Genomic DNA, 20,661 nt, shown 5'->3' with positions numbered 1-20,661 from the left:
TTCACCCTCAATTTTATCAAAGGGTTAGAAATGCAGCACTTTTTTGTAAGCAAAAAGTATAGTTTTTTAATAGTTGGCGGCACGGCTTAACCGACTCTTATGCGTTCGGGGCAGGTCTCTGCTGGTTGGTTACGATAACACAATAAACTTAGCATACAAAGTAGTATTATTTTAGGGAATTTTTTTGCTTGAAAAACTTTTCAAACAATTGTGAAATATTAGGACATTATGGCAATATGACATGGTAGGATACCTTGTGAATTGAGCAATAATGTGTTCTTCTTAACATAATTGTTATTTTGCTTAACATAGACAAAACGTGATCACGGTCAATGTTTTAAAGGACAGTGATTTATAAATTACGTTCACTGAGAACGACGTTCTTCAAAAATCACGGGATCGCTCATCTCTACTTCGAATGCTTCATCGAAGAAATTACAACATCGAAAGCAAGACGCTGAAGATCCTGGTCATCCGGATGTGCGTTCTTCTGAAGCTCTTGGCCGTATTTGTACAGTTCATCCGAAGAATGATGAATGCTTTTACTTGCGACTATTGCAGGCGTATGTTAGTGGGTCGACATCATGCTGGAAGGTTGTCGAACCGCTCATTCGGCGTTTAAATTACCATTAAACCTGCAAGCGGTTGAATAACCAAGATGTAACATAGCGAAACATTTAGCAATGGCCAATGTTTTGGTAGCAAGAAAAATCTTTATCTGGGACGAATGCACAATGTCGCTTAATGACGTAATGACGCAAGACGTTTTGGCGGTGCATTGATTTACTCTCAGGCGATTTCCGGCAAACACTACCAGTATTACCTAGATCGACCGCTGCCGATGAGAATAATTGACATTGTGGCGTTATGTGAAGAAACTTCAGCTGACAACAAACATGCGAGTTGCATTGCAAAACGATCCATCTGCCGAACTGTTCTCCAATCAACTGCTTACTATTGGTAATGGCCGTGTTGCTTTCGACGCATCGAATGGATTGATTTCGTTCCCGACCGCAACCCATCCAGCAAATAGAATCAATTGGACCATTGACCACAAATTTTCTGCAATTTGAAGGCAAAACAACGTTTGCCGGGTTAGCAAGTATATAAATAAAAGAAAATGATGTTAGTTACTACGCTTATAACTCAAGAACGTCTGGTCTCCGGCCAAACAAGAAGAATACCCAAGAAAATTCCCGAAAAAAAAATTATGAAAACAATTATTTTGCACATACATTTTGTATGCAGTGATTTTACGTTTATGTTTTTATGTTTAATGTTTATGATTTTATGTTTAACCCACAATCAGCGTGAATGGTCAACGGTAATTGTTCCAAGCGTTATCCACGAAGTTTGAGTGGTGATCTTGGGTTGTTCCGCATTCGCCACTTCTTTCCTAAACATTGAAGGCGCCTTGTAACGTGGAGTATTGTAATTCAGTGAAGTCCATCTGCAAATATGTCACCAAATGCAGTGACATTGCGGTTTTGGTCTTCAAAACCGCAATGAGGCGATATGGCATATATTCTCATTTCGCATTCACGAACGGTCAACGAGATTATTTCCCTGCAGCAAATGCTGATCAACGTGCTCAAAACCCACCAGCGACATCATTGACCAGTTTCAAAGTGACGCGTTTGCACGTACGTTACTTTACTCAGAGATCGCAATCGTTCGAACGAGTATTGCAGCGTGAACGAGAATACGACACAAATGCATTAAGCCAATTTGTTCGAACGATTGTACCTTTATTGAATCCTCAACAAAAAAAAGTGTACGATACGGTGATGAACACAATTGATGATGGAAATGTTGGCATGTTTTTCCTTGATGTGTCTGGTGGCACTGACAGACATTCCTCATATCATTGATTCCAGTGTTTAAAAAACTAGACTACAAGTAGCAACGAAAAAACACAAGTAGTCTAGTAAAAAAATTAATAAAAACTCGGAGTCAATAATTACTACTACTACCTTCACATTTTGGTAGCAGTAGTTGTACACCATTTCCAATTGTATTTCAGAAGTTTCTAATTGTATTTCAGAAAATTCCAATTCAATTTCAGAAATTTCCATTTATATTTCAGAAATTTCCATTTATATTTCAGAAATTTCCAATTATATTTCAGAAATTTCTAATTATATTTCAGAATTTTCTAATTATATTTCAGAATATTCCAATTATATTTCAGAACTTTCTAATTGTATTTCAGAATTTTCTAATTGTATTTCAGAATTTTCCAATTGTATTTCAGAAATTTCCATTTGTATTTCAGAATTTTTAATTTATATTTAAAATTTTTCTAATTGTATTTCAGAATTTTCCAATTGTATTTCAGAATTTTCTATTTGTATTTCAGAAATATCCATTGGTATTGCTATTAGAATTTTCTGAAATACAAATGGATATTTCTGAAATACAATTGGAAAATTCTGAAATACAATTGGAAACTTTTTAAGTATAAAATAAAAATTCTGAAACACAAATGGAAATTTCTGAAATACAATTGGAAAATTCTGAAATATAATTGGAAATTTCTGAAATACAATTAGAAATTTCTGAAATATAAATGGATAATTCTGAAATATAATTAGAAAATTCTGAAATATAATTAGAAATTTCTGAAATATAATTGGAAATTTCTGAAATATAAATGGAAATTTCTGAAATATAAATGGAAATTTCTGAAATTGAATTGGAATTTTCTGAAATATAATTAGAAATTTCTGAAATTCAATTGGAAATTTCTGAAATACAATTAGAAACTTCTGAAATACAATTGGAAATGGTGTAGTAGTACTAATAAAATAAAAATTTAAAAGTAGCAGAGTAATTTATTTTCTATTGCTACCTTAAAAAAGAAAAAGTTTTGATGTAGCAGTCATTAGTTTTTTATTAATTCTGCTACTTTTAAAATTTAGTAGTAATAGAAGTAGCAGTTGAGGTAGTAGAAGAAGTAGCAATTAAGTAGCAGTTGAAGTAGCACCTAAGTAGCAGTTGAGGTAGCAATAAAATAAGTCAAAAATAAAAATCTTCAGCCAAAAAATTATATTATGTGTTGTTGTTGTGAATGTATATTTGTGGGTGTTGGTCGTGTTGTAAACAAAAGTTCGGCTTTTTTTGTTATACACACAGTCAGTGTAGCCAGATGTGGGGATTTGTCCCCAAACTGGGGATTTCAAGATTTTTTTGGGGACAGAATTTCGTGGGGAGGGATTTGGGGATTTTAACAAAATTTGGGGATTTACATGCATTTTTGGGGATTTTACATTTTTAGACATTCTTTATTTAAATTTTATAGTGCTTGTATCGGTAATTAAAAATGTTAATTACATTTCTTCAGAATTTGACGAAAATGACAAAAATTTTAGATATGCATTTCGAGACTTTTTTTGCTCCCAGGCCACAATTTACTTTGATAATCTAAAAATTAAAAAAAGGTTTCAAAAAATGTTCACAGATGTTAAATTGTTTTAAATTCTTGCTAAAAATACAAAGCTGAATCATTCTCTAAGAGCTATTTTTTGAATTCGTATTTAAATATTAATTATCTTTATGTTCTATTTCAATGAGTTTTTCAGTGCTCTTTTAAATGGTACTTAAATGGCCAACGTTAGTTATTTAAAATTTATTTAAGTTTCATAAACTCCAAAGCAAAAACTCCACTTCCGATGCGGTGTCTTCTTTGTCCATTTTCTTACCAATAATTTTATTTTTTAATAAACTTTAATTTTTTTATTGGGTAAAACGTACAAATTTTTGTTTTGGTTGAACACCTGTTTTATGCAAAATTATCGATAATTGTTTGACATTTAGTATTGCTACCATAATTCTATCATCATTTAAATAAGAAAAATTATATAGCACTGAAAAACTCGGCTGTGCCGAATCTTATATACCCTTCACCAAATTATACTTCAAAATAAAAATTTTAAATATTTTTAAGTAAACAAAATTAATTTTTATTTTTAAAAGTAGTTTTTTTAATTTTTTTTAAGGGTTTTTTTCTTTATTCATTACAAAAAATTCAAATTATAAATTATGCCTCAGCGCCTTAAAGGCTTTTTAGAGGCAACATTTTTTAAATTTTTTTTTTCAAATTGTTTTTTAAATTTAAATTTTTTTTTAAAATTTTTTTTTAATATTTAGTAAAAAAAAATTTGGTGAAAAAAATTTGGTGAAAAAAAATCGGGTTAAAAAATATTTTTTCCGTTTTTGACCCTACAATGGGTCCAACATACTATGGTCATAGTAATCTAGATATAGGTCAAAAATAGAGGTTGTCCTGGTTTTTTCCTTATATCTGGACCGATTTTCTAGATTTTAAACAGCAACCGAGCCGGAAGAATTCCGGAGATATTGATGTATGAATCGGGTATGTAAGTTATTTGGGGGCTTCGGAAAGTTGATTTCTACAGATAGACAGTCAGACGGACATGGCTATAATCGAATACAGTATCCATCTTATATATCAATTGTATTGCAAATTAAGTTAAAGTTCTAAATTCGAATCTTAATTATGTACTAAAAGGTGAACTGAATTTACATTTTTTAAAAAAACATAATTTTTTGGGATAAAAAATTCAAACCCCTACATTTTAAAAATCGAATATTAAAAACTCTTGATTTCTCAAGGAGTCCTAAAAAATAATATCTTCTAAACAAGTTGTTCCAAAATCGATGAATCAACTTTTTGTAAAACGGACAATAGTAAAATTTTGTATTAACAATATAATATAAGTTTTTTTTTTAATTTTGTTTTTTTAAAAATACATATAAACTTACGGGTACAAACTTGGGGATTTAAATTTTGAAATGGGGATTTTTTGGGGACATCGACTTCCAAATTGGGGACATGAGGTAAACTTTGTCTGGCAACACTGCACACAGTAAACACGATCTTTCTGAGACGAATAAAATCGAATAATTCTTTCAAACTCTCTCAAAACAAAAACAACACACACTGTTTAATTCTGTCAATTTTGGTGTTATGACTGAAGATTTTATTTTTTGACTACTTTTATAGCTACCTTAACTGCTGCATCAACTGCTACTTTACTGCTACCAAAGTAAATTAATAAAGTAGACTCAGTAGAACAGCTGACTATTTTTTTTACTTTGGTCTGAACTGTCAATTCACTTGTGGTTGTTGTGGCGGAAAATACAACAAGCCCAAAAGCAAAAACAACAACAGGCAACTTTGACAGCTCAGACCTTAAACCAAAAACAAAATTGCTTGTGGTTTTTGTAAATGTTGTATTTGTTGTAGTACTGTCGCTACTTTATTAATTTATTTTGACTGCTACCTTAAAAATTAAAACTCGATATAGAGCAGTATTAATGATTTGTATTTTTATGCTACTACTCCATTTACAATTCATGTTTTATTACTACTGCTCTGTTACGAGTTTTATATTTTGAAGGTAGCAGTAGTTTTAAAAAAACAAGAAAACGAAAAAAGACAAATGCTACTGCTACCGCTATATAACTTTTTTGAAGCAGTAGTTGTAGCAACAGTTAAAAATTTGTTAGTTATCGCAGCTTTTTAAACACTGATTGATTCTGGCTTCAGTTCGTGCAAGATCAGAAATTGCTGTAGCAGTTGCTTTTTCTGGAATAGCGGCGACGCTGCTGGATGGTTGCCGAACCGCTCATTCGGCATTGAAATTGCCATTATACCTTCAAGCGGTTGAAGATCCAACATGTAACATAGCGAAACATTCAGCAATGGCCATATTTTTGGTAGCAAGCAAAATGTCGGAAAAAGAAAGAGCAATTTTAGCGGCAAAGGACAATGATGTGGATCACTTAAACTACACAATTCAAAGTCAAATGATTGGTTCACTACATTCCTTCAAATCCATCGTCTGAAGCTACCAACTATCCAATTGAGTTTTTGAATTCATTGGATGTGTCTGGCTTGCCACCGCATAATTTACAATTGAAGGTTGGTTCAGTTTTCATCATGCTTCGCAATCTAAATCGATCAAAGGTTTATAAAACTAATTTTGTATGGAAATTTTATTTGATAAACCTTTGATAAATTTATAAACTGTTTATGCATATGGGAGTAAGTATCTAAATCAATAATTTTCTAAGCAGAACGAAGTCTGATATTAACATATAAATAAAATTTGAAATTTTGTATGTACATTTGGTAGATATGAGAATAGGTCGTAAAGTATATTTCATATCGCTAGGTCGCTATCCAGAAAATTTGTTTAAATTGTTTGCCAAAAACTTTTATCACATTTTTTATTTGGCATCAAAAATATCTATAACCCCACCTACCCTCACCATCCATTTTTATACCGCGATTTTATTATTTTTAGATGAGCAATATCCAAAACTTTCAACTGGAACAAAACGGCTCTACTGATTTTTATGAAATATTTTATAAGGCTAGGTCATTAGGATGCCCTTATCCAGAAAAATGTTTCCTATTTTGTTCTCTAAATTGTTTTGTTAGTATGTATTTGGTATTAAGAAAATAACTAACACTAATGTACAAATTTTCTCCCTACCCATCCAATTTCAGTAATCATAATTTCAGTATTTTTGTATGAACAATTTGTATGGAAAAACAACGTTTGCCGGGTCAGCTAGTATATGTATATAATACAAATAAATAATACATATCGGAAGACATCAATTTAAAAAGTTGGTTCACTTGACATGAAATCCCCCATATATACATATATTTTGCGTTTCATTACATTACGTTTTCGTTATCATTACACTACTGTCTACCACGTAGTGGTTATACGTGGTGTAATGTACATACACATGCCCTTAGAATGGATTTACTTTGCGTGGGTTTAATTTTGTTCATCAGTATCTAAAACTAACTGATTAGTTACAATATAAAACTAGGGACAATCGGATAACCAGAACCCGTGAATCGAAAATCGATATGCATATAGGCAGAGAAAAAACATGGTTGTGGTAAACATAATCTAAGAGCAACATATTATGCTAAGATTTATTATTGTTGTCCAAAACATATTATTATCATTATTATTATCATAAAATATTATAATATGTTCGTAAATAATCATATTATGATATAAAATAAAATATAATATGACCCAAAGTAATCATATTTATGACCCAATTAAATCATATTATGATCCAATGAAATCATATTAAGATCCAAAGTAATCATATTATTATTAACATTTGTTTTTGAAAATACAATATTTATTTTAATAGATTTTAGTTTTAAGTACTAAATTCCCAATTAAAATATTATTAATAAATTCACTGAAATTTATTTTTATTCGCTCTAGGGAATTTAAAGATAATATACAAATAAAACTATAGAGCGAATGAGAATTGCAGACACTCAAAATTTACTTGTAAAAATATTTTAGCTTAGAAAAAGACCAACACTCACAAATGGTGGGGAAAAAGACTATTAAAAGTAAACATATTTTGTTTGCGTCTTAAACAAATTATGACTACGCGTGTAGAAACTTAACATTTAATGGTTGTACATAATAATAATATGTTTACCTATTTATAATTATTTAGTTGTCCGAATCATTCGGTGAACCATATTCATATTTATAACATTTAATGGTTGTACATGAATATATAAACGTTTACAGTAACTAAAATATTGTTTAAATTAAAATAAAACAACAATTATATATTTACTACAACAATATATTGTTACAACGAACATACTATAGTTGTCGTAAACATGTCGAACCATATTTTTTCTCTGCGTGTACATATACATACTAAAGAACATCAAAAAATATTAGACCCATACAAAGTAAATCTAGTTTCTTAACCCAGGTCTGATTGATGTTCATGTTTCATACTATTTGTTACTGTTATCAGTTTTATAAAGTTATGTTACAATTTTCTTACTTACGTAAATCCAATATGGCGATTAAAAGGAATCTGTAGATCATCGGCTTTATGTGCGAGTGAGTAATTGAAATTTATTTAGATAATCTAGAGTAAGACTAGAGTAATAATGGTGCATTTTGTCATCGTTATTATTAATTTTCTATTGTAATTTATGTTTAATGTTCTTTATACAAAAGCAATAATTATAAACGTTTTCATTATTTTAATTTCACATGTCCTTTGGGTGCAGTGTTTCAAACGTACTCCGCAGCCCCTTCTCTAACACCTGACGATGATATTTTTAAACATCTTTCGCTGGTGTACGCTAAAAATCACGCCAAAATGTCAAGAGGAGTAGCTTGTAAATCAGCAACGCCTGCCTTTGAAAATGGCATTACGAATGGAGCTGCATGGTATCCTTTAACTGGCGGTATGCAAGATTATCAATATGTTTGGTATGGATGTATGGAGGTAACACTGGAAATATCATGCTGTAAATATCCACCGTCATACGAATTAAAAAAATACTGGGAAGACAATCAATTGGTAAGTAAAATCAATCAAACAAATCATTTTAAATTAAGTTTTAACGAACTTTTCCTTTAGTCCTTAATAAAATTTTTGGCTGAGGCACATAGAGGAGTACAAGGTTTTGTACTTGATTCAAACAATGCACCAGTAGAGAGAGCATCATTAAAAATAAAAGGTAGAGACGTAGGATTTCAAACAACCAAACATGGAGAATTCTGGAGAATTTTGCTGCCTGGCTACTACAAATTGGAGGTATGTACTAAATGTCATAATTTAAAAACATACATTCTAGATCACAAAATCACAGTTTTTTGTGTGTCAGTCTAATAGTTAATACACACCATTAAGCAAAATAATGATAAACTAATTACGCAATAGGTTTTTGCTGAAGGATTTAGTCCGCGTGAAGTCGAATTTGTGGTGGTAGAACAACATCCAACGCTGTTAAATGTCACTTTACAGCCATCCACGGTAAGAATATTTAGTGTATACTAATTACTACTAAACATTTCAATAAATAACAAATATTTGCTCTATTAAAAAGAAGCATGCTCCACTAAATCTCATATATATGTATATGTAATTAGAATTTCTGTAACTAAAGTACTCTCTTTTTTTTAAGTCTTGCATTATTATTATTTCTGATTATGTTTTATAAACATTTTTCCACAGACTTCTACATCTTCTGTTGGAACTACAATAAGGACTAATCGCAAAAATATTCACACAATTATATTCCAAAATGATTAGATTATTTCTCTCTAAAACAACGATTTTAAAATGGAGTAGATATACAGTGTGGGAAAAATAATATGGGACACGAAGAGTTGCGTATTTTCATATTGTTTTCTTAATTAAATTTTCAATAAATAACATTGAAGTTTATCTTATTATTAATACTAGCATAACCCGGTGCACTTCGCTACCCCTACCCTAGTAAAATTAGAAAAATATGAATGGAAATACGAAAATAACACATACAAAATTTGAGAATCTCTCAATTACAGTTCACTTGAAATAATATAACTAATTGAAAATAACTAACTAATTTTGTATGGGAGATACCACTCCACTGCTCTGATCCCACCCATTTTTAAACCTTTTATGTAAATATCAAGCTTTACTTTAACTTTTCTTTATAAGGGAGGGGTCAATCCTAATAAGCCGATCATGCTTAGCTAAACTTCGAACAGGGATCAGGAATAAATTCGTTTTTAGCTAACCTCCTTAGAATGGTAATAAATTGATTGATACAGAGTTAAAATTCTTTTAGAATTATAGTTCTCCAGATATTAAAAATTATTTACTTTGCGCCATAACCACTAATGCAATCCCGACTATTTTCAGCCAATCTGTGTAAAATGGTAAGAGATCTATGCGGACAATGTTTGAAGAACCTTGCAATTATTACTTTGTATGGGAGGTGACTCACATCCTTTTCCGACCTCTCCCATTTTGGGTGCTATGCCCTCTAATCTAATTCCGTCTATATTCTGCTAAACTCCGCACAGTAATAAGAAATTAATTCGCTAAAAGTTTAAACACTTTTACAATTATAGTTCTACAGATATTCGAAATTAATTACATACTTTGTACAGGGTGTGCCACGCCCACTATTCCAATCCCGAAAAATTTCAGCGAAACTATGAAAATTTATAAAAGAGCCATTTAGACTAAGTTTGAAGAATCTTGCAATTATATTTCACAAAATATTTAGAAATAACTATTTACTTTGTATGGGAGGCGACTCACCATTTATTCCGACCCGTCCCATTTTTCATTAAACTTCATGCAGTGATAAACCGTTGAAAATCGTCACAATTATAAAATAAATATTTACTTATCTACAATTACATATTTACCCCCATATGCATAAACAGTTTTTTAAATTTGTCAAAGGTTTATAAAACAAATTTTGTTTTATAAACCTTTGATAAATTTAAAAATTGTTTATGCATATGGGAGTTAGAAAATAAAAAAACACCTTCAAAATATATTTATTAAAGCGAATTTAAATTACTAAAGTCTTCTTCTTTGTTTTCTATAACAACTCTCACTTAAAACAGAGCGAAATCAATACTGTTTAATTGTTTCTCTTATTTATTTACAACAACATATTGCACAAACACGCATTGCTTTGTTTACTTTTTTGCTTAAGGTTCACATGTACACGTTTTTGCATATGTGTTGGTAACATCTTTAAACGCTTATAACTCCTAAAAAAACTGAACCGATTTCAATAAAATATATATTCTGCACTTCTGTGAATAAATCCCTTTAAAATGGTATATTTTTTGCCCAAATTGAATGTATAATGTGAGCGTAAAGGGTCTAAAGAAATCGACTTGCCTATTAATATTATGATGATGATATTAATTAATATTAATGTACAGAAATAAATTAGAATTTTACATCTTTCTTCTTTACATACAGTGGTGGCCACCAATTTAAGACAAATACTTGAATTTTTTTCATCAACTGAATTTTAAGTGCGATAGAGCCAAAATAAAAGTACCTCTAAGGGTATGAAATTTATTATTAATGTTTCTAGTTTCTGAAAAATGTTTGGAAAAATCGGTAAAACATATATGGACAAAGATATGTGGAACATATATATACTTATATATTACACTGCGGAACAGAGATTTTGGTGCCCGAGATTTGAACTACCTTTTGTACACGTTGATGAACCCTCATTACTATGTTATACTTGTTTTTTTCCAGTCAGCTCGAGTTTTCGAAATATCGCGGTTTTTATATTTTCATTGAATACCCTATTTTTTTGTGTTTTTCTTCAAAATTTTGGGTAATGCAATTAAGAATGTGCAATTTTTTTAGCATGAGACTGGTCTACATAAACATATGCTTCTTTTTAGTATAATAATTCTAATGGATATTTTGGCATATTTGTCTGATCTTTCGGGAAAGTTGAAATTTGACTTTTTTAGCTTTATCCTTAATAAAATTGTGCATTATGAAAATTTTAAATAAAAATTTATCACTGCACATTCAAGGCATTATAGCGAATATAGTTTTTAATTAAAATGAAAAATTAGTTAAAAATTTAATGAAATATTTAGATAATATCCCGAAATTTTACATCCTAAAAAACAATTTTTTTTATAAATAAATTTTTAGGTAGTCATTAGTCTTATTTTTTAATACACATTTAAATCTAAATGTAAATACTTCATTTGACGTTCTTAAAATATTTCGAATTTTGTATTTACGTGATTTACAGCGTTTTTGGTGAAAATATCTTAAATTTTTTTTTAAAAAAACTAGTTTTACAGAAAAAAATAAATTTTTACAAATGTATAGATTTATTTCTACATTATATATCCAGGAATTGTCTATGTTGCGAATTTGAATACCAAAGTAAACAAAATACAATTGGAGAACAGTATTGTAATTGATTTTCGCTGATCTTTTAACATATATTCGTCACAAATGTAACAAAACATATTAGGATTTTTAACACAGCATCTCATCTTACTAGCCATAATGAAATAATATAACAAGAGAAATTATATTTATAAAAAAAACAGGTGTTAAGCATTCAAGTTACGAACATTTATATAGTTTTTTTTAATATGAAATACATATGATAAATACTGTAAAACTTTGAGATATTTGCCAAATAGTTTAGTATATTTTCAGCGAATTTTTAATATTTTTATATAAATTAGTTTATTGATAAGTTTTTATTGTATATAGTGAAAAAATTTTGAACCCTTTTACCATAGGTCAAACTTATAAGGATGAAACTGAAAAAAGTTAATTTTCAACATCCTTGCGATATCACCAATATATCCTGAAACTTAGATAAACAAAATTGATGTCAAAGAAAAGATAATTTTGTGTAGAATACCAATACAAAGATGCGTTTTTAATTTTAGTCTCCATTTATGAAATAACCCAACAAAAAGGGAAAAAATACAGAATAACCAAAAAAAATAAAACCGCGATATCTTAAAAACAAGAGCTGCTCAAAAAAAAACTAAAGATAGTTTTGACTATGAAATGTCCCATACACATTTTATCAAAAACATTTTCCGCGGCACCAAACCAAAATGTCAATTTTGTTCCTGTGTTATTAACAGCGAACATCCGCTGTTAATAACTTGATATGACCGAAACTAATGGAACTAAAAATACGAAATTTGGTCCAAATATTTTATAATAATAAAATTATAATGATATAAATGTGAGAAAATATGTTTATTTAAAAAAAAATTTTTGATCAAGTTGTAGAAAAATTGTATGTGTTCATGGTGAATATGTATGAATTGACACAGTCGAATAAAACACACTTGTGTGTTAAAACAGTCCTCATGCATACATATTTGTGGAAATATTTGAAAAAATAATTGACAATTACATGGAATTTAGCAAACAATTTTTGTCTTAAATTCCTGGCCACCACTGTATATAATTCTTTTGTACGTGTGTATAACCTAAACTCCTCCTTAACGCTGGGCCGATTTCGATGAAATTTTTTGTGTGTGTTTGAGTGGGTCCGTGGAAGGTTTAGATTCATAATTGACTTATATACATAGGTACAATGAATGTGGCACCTCCCATACGAAGTAAAATTCTATTAATAGCTACCGTGCGAAACCGGGACGGTCAGCAAGTATTTAATAAAAATTCTGTAAACGAAACGAAAACAATTATTGTCGGATAAAAACGCAGGGAAACCTTTATTTTATAAAAACATTTTATTTTCTTACTAGAGGGAATCTAATTTTATTGTAAGATGCTGACTAACATCTCCGATTCATGTGCACAAATTTCCGGTGATGTGGAGTACTAATTGTCTTAAAGTTTATGTTATTTTCTCGGATTTTGGAATTCCATAATATATATACATAACAGCACGACGACTTTCATATTGTTAAACAATAAATTGGACGTGTTGTTGAACTGAATAAATACGACAGATGTAGCTTCAACAATATGGCCGCTATTAACTGTCAAAGTTCAGAAGTCCCTATTGGAAGATCCTCTACAAATGTTACCGAATCAAAAAAGGGATATATAATATGTATTGTTACGAAATGGCATTATCAATTTGAATAAAAGCTCTAGGTGATCATTGCGGAAATAGAATTCCTTTGTTCGTTAAATAACACAGGTCAACAGCAAAAAAAGACTTGACTAACCACTATATATAATTAGTGCATCATAGCTACCTAAGTACAAGATCGGTAGATTTAAAAAAAAAAAATTGTAAGTAAAATTATAAATTTTGTTAGACGTTTCTCCATTTTTTTGTTTTAAAAAACTCATGAAAAATCGAAAAGGGCAGAAATTTTTCTGGTTTATTACTTTATCGCAAAGCCACATACAATATCAACAAAATGAGATATCGATCATAAAAATCGATTGATTCTATTCGAATTTATACACAATTAAGAGAATTCGCTCATTTTTCACGAGTTTTTTAAAACAAAAAAATTGCTATTTGTAAAAAATATATTTTTTGCTTCAGTTTGTTATTATAACTCCGAAACCACTGAGCCGATTGAAACGGAATATATATATGAAAATTTGTACAAGTTTACTTTAATAATATCGGACTAACCATTTTTGAGTAATCATTTATTATGTGGAGAAACGTCGAAAAAAATTCAAAATTTTACTTAAAAATTAAAAAAAAACTCTCAATAGAATTTAAAATGTGGTTCATATTTGTACTACTGGAATTTGTTGCCCTGTGTAATTCATGAAACTAGAAGATGACACTGAGTAGAAAAATAGTTGCAGCGAGTTGCAGAGCAGTTAGGATATCATTGGTTTTTAAAGTGTATGTTAAAAGATAGTGACTAAATATTTAACTTGTTGTGTAAATATAAAGAAATAAAGAATTGTTACAAGAGAACAAAGAAATAAAGAATTGTTACTGGTTCAAATTATACTGGACTATAATGGACCAGAATATAAGGGTTTCGGTTCAATATGATTTGTATATGGTATAATGCGAATAGGAAGGCCAAAATTATTTTATACTTTCCGCTACAATTTGGAAGATAAACAGCTTACCTTGGTTCTGATACCTTAGGATCGTTATTTACATGATGTTTATACAGTACTAGCTAAATCCGGTCCGCGTTGCCGGCCCTTTGAAAACATTTTATATTGCACATCGAATTTAATATACAGTGTCGGACAAAGTCGTTGATACAACATTCAACGTTAATACATGTGGTGGCATTCGGGCTGGTACCAATGAATTCAAAAATTCAGTAGGATAATCGAAGGCTTGTTCTTCGTTCATTTTACTGTGCCAATCTATTTGTATTGTATTGTTTCGCCAGGCAGTTTCAAATGTATTTGCTTATTGAGCTTGCTAGCATCATAATTTGTTGGTGCCAAAATTGCATGTTCCCACAGCCAATCCGAATTGTTGTAGTTGGTTGTAGGACTTGGGAATATTTTGTCGACAACGTCTTGAATATTCATTTGCATTTGGCAGAAGTCCGGGAATGAAATCTCATTTGTGGAGAGATCAATTGGAATTTTTCCATTTCCGATGTCCGACAATTGTTTTGAGAAAGTTTCTGCAGAAGGGTATTGCAGCGCATGTTTGTTGATAGCGTTCGGCTTCTGTAGCTGTGGTACATTTGGCCTTGAACTTTAAAGGTGGGCATGAAACCGACGTCATTTGAAAGCATGAGTTGTTCTTTTGGATAATTTGAAAGAAATGTAACTTAGAAACAGCGCATACGGCTCAATAACTGGTGGCAGAATAACTTTACCGTTCGAACAGCACATTCCCGGGGATTCCTTAGGGAACTTCAAAATGCTGCAATGTAAGTAATATTTGTTCATTGCGCCAATCAGTACATCCTTGTGATTTCTGTAGTCATCATAGTTATTGTAATAAAAGTATGATTTACAGTCTTACCCGCTATGCTTTTCTGAAGATTCCGTAAAATTTTATCAAAATCAGTCCAGCCGCTTTGAATCCATATGGAACATATATACACACATCTGTTTTTATACATAGATGGCATTAGCGGTATAATGTAAAAATTTGATTTTTACACACCTCTCCGCCCACAGACCGAATATCAAAAATCTGACTATATGGTGTTACCACCTGGGCTATTCTGAAGATTCCCTGAAAATTTCATCAAAATCGGTCCAGAAGTTTTTTATATATATAGATGGTATTAGCGGTATAATGTAAAAATTTGATTTTGGCACGCCCATCCGCCCACATACCGAAAATCAAAAATCTGACTTTACAGTGTTACCCGCCCGGCTATTCTGAAGATTCTCTGAAAATGTCATTAAAATCGGTCCAGTCGTTTTTGAGTACATTCGGAACATACATACATACCCACATACAATCATCCATTTTTATATATGTAGATATAGATAGATATATTCTGATTCAAAAAAATATATGTATATATACAGTATCGAACAAAACTAATGGTGTTTTCTTTGTTGACACAAAATGTTGCCTATATATTTTGTACCATTATGTACCCATAACCTCACAATGTGTTGCATTTCTAACCCTTTCATTAAATTGAGGGTGAAACATGTGGCATATATTCAGGGTTTTAGAGTAACATTATTTGAAAAGAACACGTTATACGCTTACCAAACTACATTTTTTTTCAGAAAAGAACACAAAGAAGGGTAAAAGGCAGACTAAAGGCATCATTTATGACAGATAAGAAAACACCATAATTGAGAAATGAGAAACTCTATTCAATTGCCATTATTTTTTTACCACGTTTATTACAACAAAACAAAAAATAACATAATATTTCCAGCAAACGTTTTTGTACGCGACAAAACTAAAGCACATTTTCAAATTATTAATTGAGAATATAAATTTCGACCGTTTCTTCACAATTATCGTGCAGCGCACAATTTGGAGATCTACAATTTCCCATAGATTTTGTATGAGATTGAGATCAGGCGATTGTGATGGATGGCCACTTTAAAACATTAGTCTTATTGTTCATTAACCACTCTTTCACACATTTAGCTGTGTGTTTGGGTTCGTTGTCTTGTTGAAATCTCCATTTAAGTGACATTTCCTCCTTAGCAGGATGTCTTTGTATATAAAACTATCCATTATACCATTTATTTTATGAATTGGTCCGATACCATGGCCGGAAAAACATTCCAAACCTCCTCCGTGTTTCACGGTGGATTAAGGCGTTGTCCTGTTGGTCTACGTACTAACTTTAATCCATAAGCACATTTTAAATTAAACTATGATTCGTCAGAGAAAAGTACGGTTTTCCATTGAATTAAACCATTATTAAATGTACAAATTTTAAAGTTCGCTCGGCGCTACTTTACACCTACTTTGAAACGACATTGATTTGGTGGATTTTTATTCCTGTATTGAAAAAACAAAATTTGTTACATAGCAGAATTTAATGTTTGGTTGTTTTATATAGTTAAAGTGGACACGTAGTTTTGCATATATGTATTTGGTAAGTATTTAAGCATATTTAGATTAGTAGGTAATACTATTTGTTTAAACAAAAAAAATTATATAAATAATTTCAACTTTTGTTTTGCAAGTGTGAGGGATACTAAAATTATTTTTTGAACTATGTACACATACCCCGTATGTGTACAAATGGTACACGAACGATCTCAATTTGACAACGAAAAAATTACACCATTCCGTTGCAGAATTGACACCAACCGTTGTCGATTTGACACCGTTCGTGTACTATTTTATAACAGACAGTTGACAATTTGTCACCGTTCGTGTACGAGTTGAATCCAGACCGTTGTCAATTTGACACCATAAGTTGTCGATTTGATACCGTTCGTGTACGATTTGGTACCTCACCGTTGTCAATTTTTCCTTTCTGAATAAGCCCTCAATTGTTTATGGTAATTAAAATAAATAATAATTTCTTTATTTTTTACATTTATTTTTAAATATTTACAATACTTATCGTCACTGGATTCGGTGATCTTCTCATTTATTGCACTGCCTGGGTCTTCACCTTCATCTGCATCAACATAAATTTGATATCAAACTCAATTTGCTTTCTTTTATATTTTGGTTTTTAAACCATTTATTTACTTCACTTTCGTTATATTTACTTAAATTTTTTAATGTAAATAAAATTAAAACACACTTATAAAAAGCAACTCACGTTAAGATGCGTTGGCGAATTATTTAACATCACACAGTGGTATGAGAATAAAAAAAGAGGGAAATAAATCTGTAACTTCTAAACCCTTACGCCGAATTAAATTTCACATGCGCAAAGAGGAAGTGTAGTCGAGTTTAAGTTTTGAATTTGGACCTCATGACCCCACCAGGAGCGGCACCAGGGGTTCCCAAAATAGGACACCTCGGGTATATTCAATTTTTAAAAAGATCCTATTTCTTCGTTTGTGTTCCGATTTAAAAAAAATTACACATACAGAATCTCCTTGTCTTGCAGCTATCAATTATCTCTTATAGCTTAGGAGATATTCGCATTTGAAAATTTAATTTTCAACATTTTTACCCACCCTACATCAGTTTTTTGGTGACCGCGGTTCCAAATATTCTCCGATTTTATTCATTTTTCTTTTATAGGATTAACAATAGATCTATATATCAAATAAAGTAAGAAGTGTTTAAAAATCAAATAAAGAAAGAAGTGTTTAAAAATCATGACTGAGTCCAAAGTTACATTCATTTGAATTAAAAAAAAATTAAAAAATGCGATTTTTCACAATTTTTTTGGGAAAAAAGAACTTTTATTCTTTTTAAGTTATCTAAAAATTTTCTAAGAGGATGTATAATGAATTTGTACTTTTTGAAAAGCTAACTTTACGCCAAATATTTTAAATGAATATTCGAATATACTCGATATCAAAATATAGTAACCTATTTTAGATGGCCCAATAAGTTCTTAATTATCTTGTAAAGGGTTCTGATAACCCCGCAGCTATTATGGATATTATAGCCAAAAATCCCATTTTTGGGATTTTTCAAGATTTTTTTGGGAATTGCGGGATACTGGATAACAAATTTCAAAATTTTGTTTTTATTTCTCCATTTTAAATAGAAAAATCTACATAACTGTGAAATTTCATTGAAAAATATTCATAAATAAAAAATTTATTTCAATTTGAAAAATTTGTATCTATGCAAAATTCAATAAAAAACATTTTTTGTCATATTTTTCAAAAAAGTATTCCAAGAATTTTTTAATTGTCAAAAGTTTTATACATTTTTGAAAAGTAGACAAAATCCTCTATCCATTGATGTATAACATGTCTACCTTATGTTTTTTACGTGTCAAATAAATTAGGGAAAACTAAACAACTCGCAGGTACAAAAAACATCTTTCTATATTAAGGTAACGATATATTGCGGCCAAAATTTAGAAAATACAAAACCGAAGTTTGTATTTTCATTAGCCGAAGTTACCCTATAATAAAATACTTTTATTAATGGTTTTTAAAGCAAATCACTTTATGTTAATAAATTTGTGCTTTAAATCTACAATAAGTTTTTTAGTCTATATTCTTCCTATAATAATAATAATAATAATAATAATAATAATAATAAAAATAATAATAATAATAATAATAATAATAATAATAATAATAATAATAATAATAATAATAATAATAATAATAATAATAATAATAATAATAATAATAATAATAATAATAATAATAATAATAATAATAATAATAATAATAATAATAATAATAATAATAATAATAATAATAATAATAATAATAATAATAATAATAATAATAATAATAATAATAATAATAATAATAATAATAATAATAATAATAATAATAATAATAATAATAATAATAATAATAATAATAATAATAATAATAATAATAATAATAATAATAATAATAATAATAATAATAATAATAATAATAATAATAATAATAATAATAATAATAATAATAATAATAATAATAATAATAATAATAATAATAATATGAAATAAGCCATTATTTAAATGTTACTGTGTATTTTGTAATAAGCATCAGTCCGTGCTTTAGTTTTGTGGGACACTTTATATAGTCGAATTCTAATGAAATTTTCAATGTAACCAACATGGAATAACATTATTAACTAGTGGTATTGTTTCATTGAGATAGTTCAGTCAAAATTGTTTTTATTTTAACATGAAAATAAATTTATTCGACTATTCGATTAATCGACAATCATTGATCGAATAATTTTTTATTCTAAATTTAAAAATATTATTCATTCTAATAAAAAAATATATTATATTTTGGATTATTCGAAACTGAATATTTCAATATATGTATTTGGGGTATTCACACGGTCTACTATTTGGTCGTATTGTCATAATGTCCTAATATATTATTATAGTTTAATTAAATTTTTGTTGTGTTTTAAACAAAAAAGTTCTAAACTAATAAGACTATTTGAACTATGTTTATTGTTTTGTCATAAAAGAATACTTTTTTTGTTTAAAACACAACAACAACTATTATAATATATTAGGACTTTATGACAATATGACTAATAGGAGACCGTGTGAATACCCCAATTGTATAATTCACAAAATCCAAACTACAAAAAAAATACAAATATGTTTCCCGGAAGAGGAACAAAAGTTCTAATAAAATATTTTTTGAACTTTTCCCATATTCAGCTCATCAGTATGCATCGTTTGATTGTAATTCCTACAAAAGCATTTCCTACGGGACACTCTAATGTATAGTACATACTAAGGTGAGGGTTTTTGTATGATTCGGCACAACCGAATATATCACTCTAACTTTTTTTATCATATATTTTACACAACATCTTGCAACTATATTCAGCAATTGTTTTTTAATTTATCATTTAATGCTTACAAAAATAAATATTTCTAACAAAAATCGTACTTTATTATATGATTATTAACTTGTTCGTATTATTTCCAGCGTACCGGTACTATTCCTGTATCTCAGTTATATCGGCCACTTCCAGGACCATCTCCAAGTCATAACTATCGACCTTCACAAACTTATAGCGACTCTGGAATTTTCTCTTCTATTACCAATGGCCTAAACAATTTATATTCTAATATATTTGGCTGATCGTTTATGTTTTCCAACGAGGGGTTTCTCGATAATCGGATCTTATTTACATTAATATTATTTTTATCATCATATTATTTATTGTTAAACAGAATGGATGCTGAAGTTAAATTATTATAATTATGTATATCTATAAGAGTATTAATAAGACAAAAGTAGATAAATGACAAAATAAAATATTTATTTACATAAAAA

General features: G+C 29.4%; 1 protein-coding gene across 1 annotated transcript in view; it reads left to right on the top strand.

Moving 5' to 3' along the window:
* Positions 1-20,661, top strand: part of LOC135957080 (carboxypeptidase M) — a 31,657-nt gene extending 10,996 nt beyond the window's left edge. The window contains exons 4-7 of the mRNA XM_065507746.1: positions 8,111-8,406; positions 8,467-8,643; positions 8,770-8,862; positions 20,311-20,661. Of these exons, the coding sequence (XP_065363818.1) occupies positions 8,111-8,406; positions 8,467-8,643; positions 8,770-8,862; positions 20,311-20,466 (722 nt within the window). The 3' untranslated portion in view covers positions 20,467-20,661. The remainder of the gene's footprint in view (positions 1-8,110; positions 8,407-8,466; positions 8,644-8,769; positions 8,863-20,310) is intronic.

This window comes from Calliphora vicina, chromosome 4, assembly GCF_958450345.1.
Source record: "Calliphora vicina chromosome 4, idCalVici1.1, whole genome shotgun sequence".
Classification (NCBI taxonomy): Eukaryota; Metazoa; Arthropoda; class Insecta; order Diptera; family Calliphoridae; genus Calliphora; species Calliphora vicina.
Note: the sequence above shows the minus strand (reverse complement) of the source record. Positions and strands in the feature narration are given on the sequence as shown.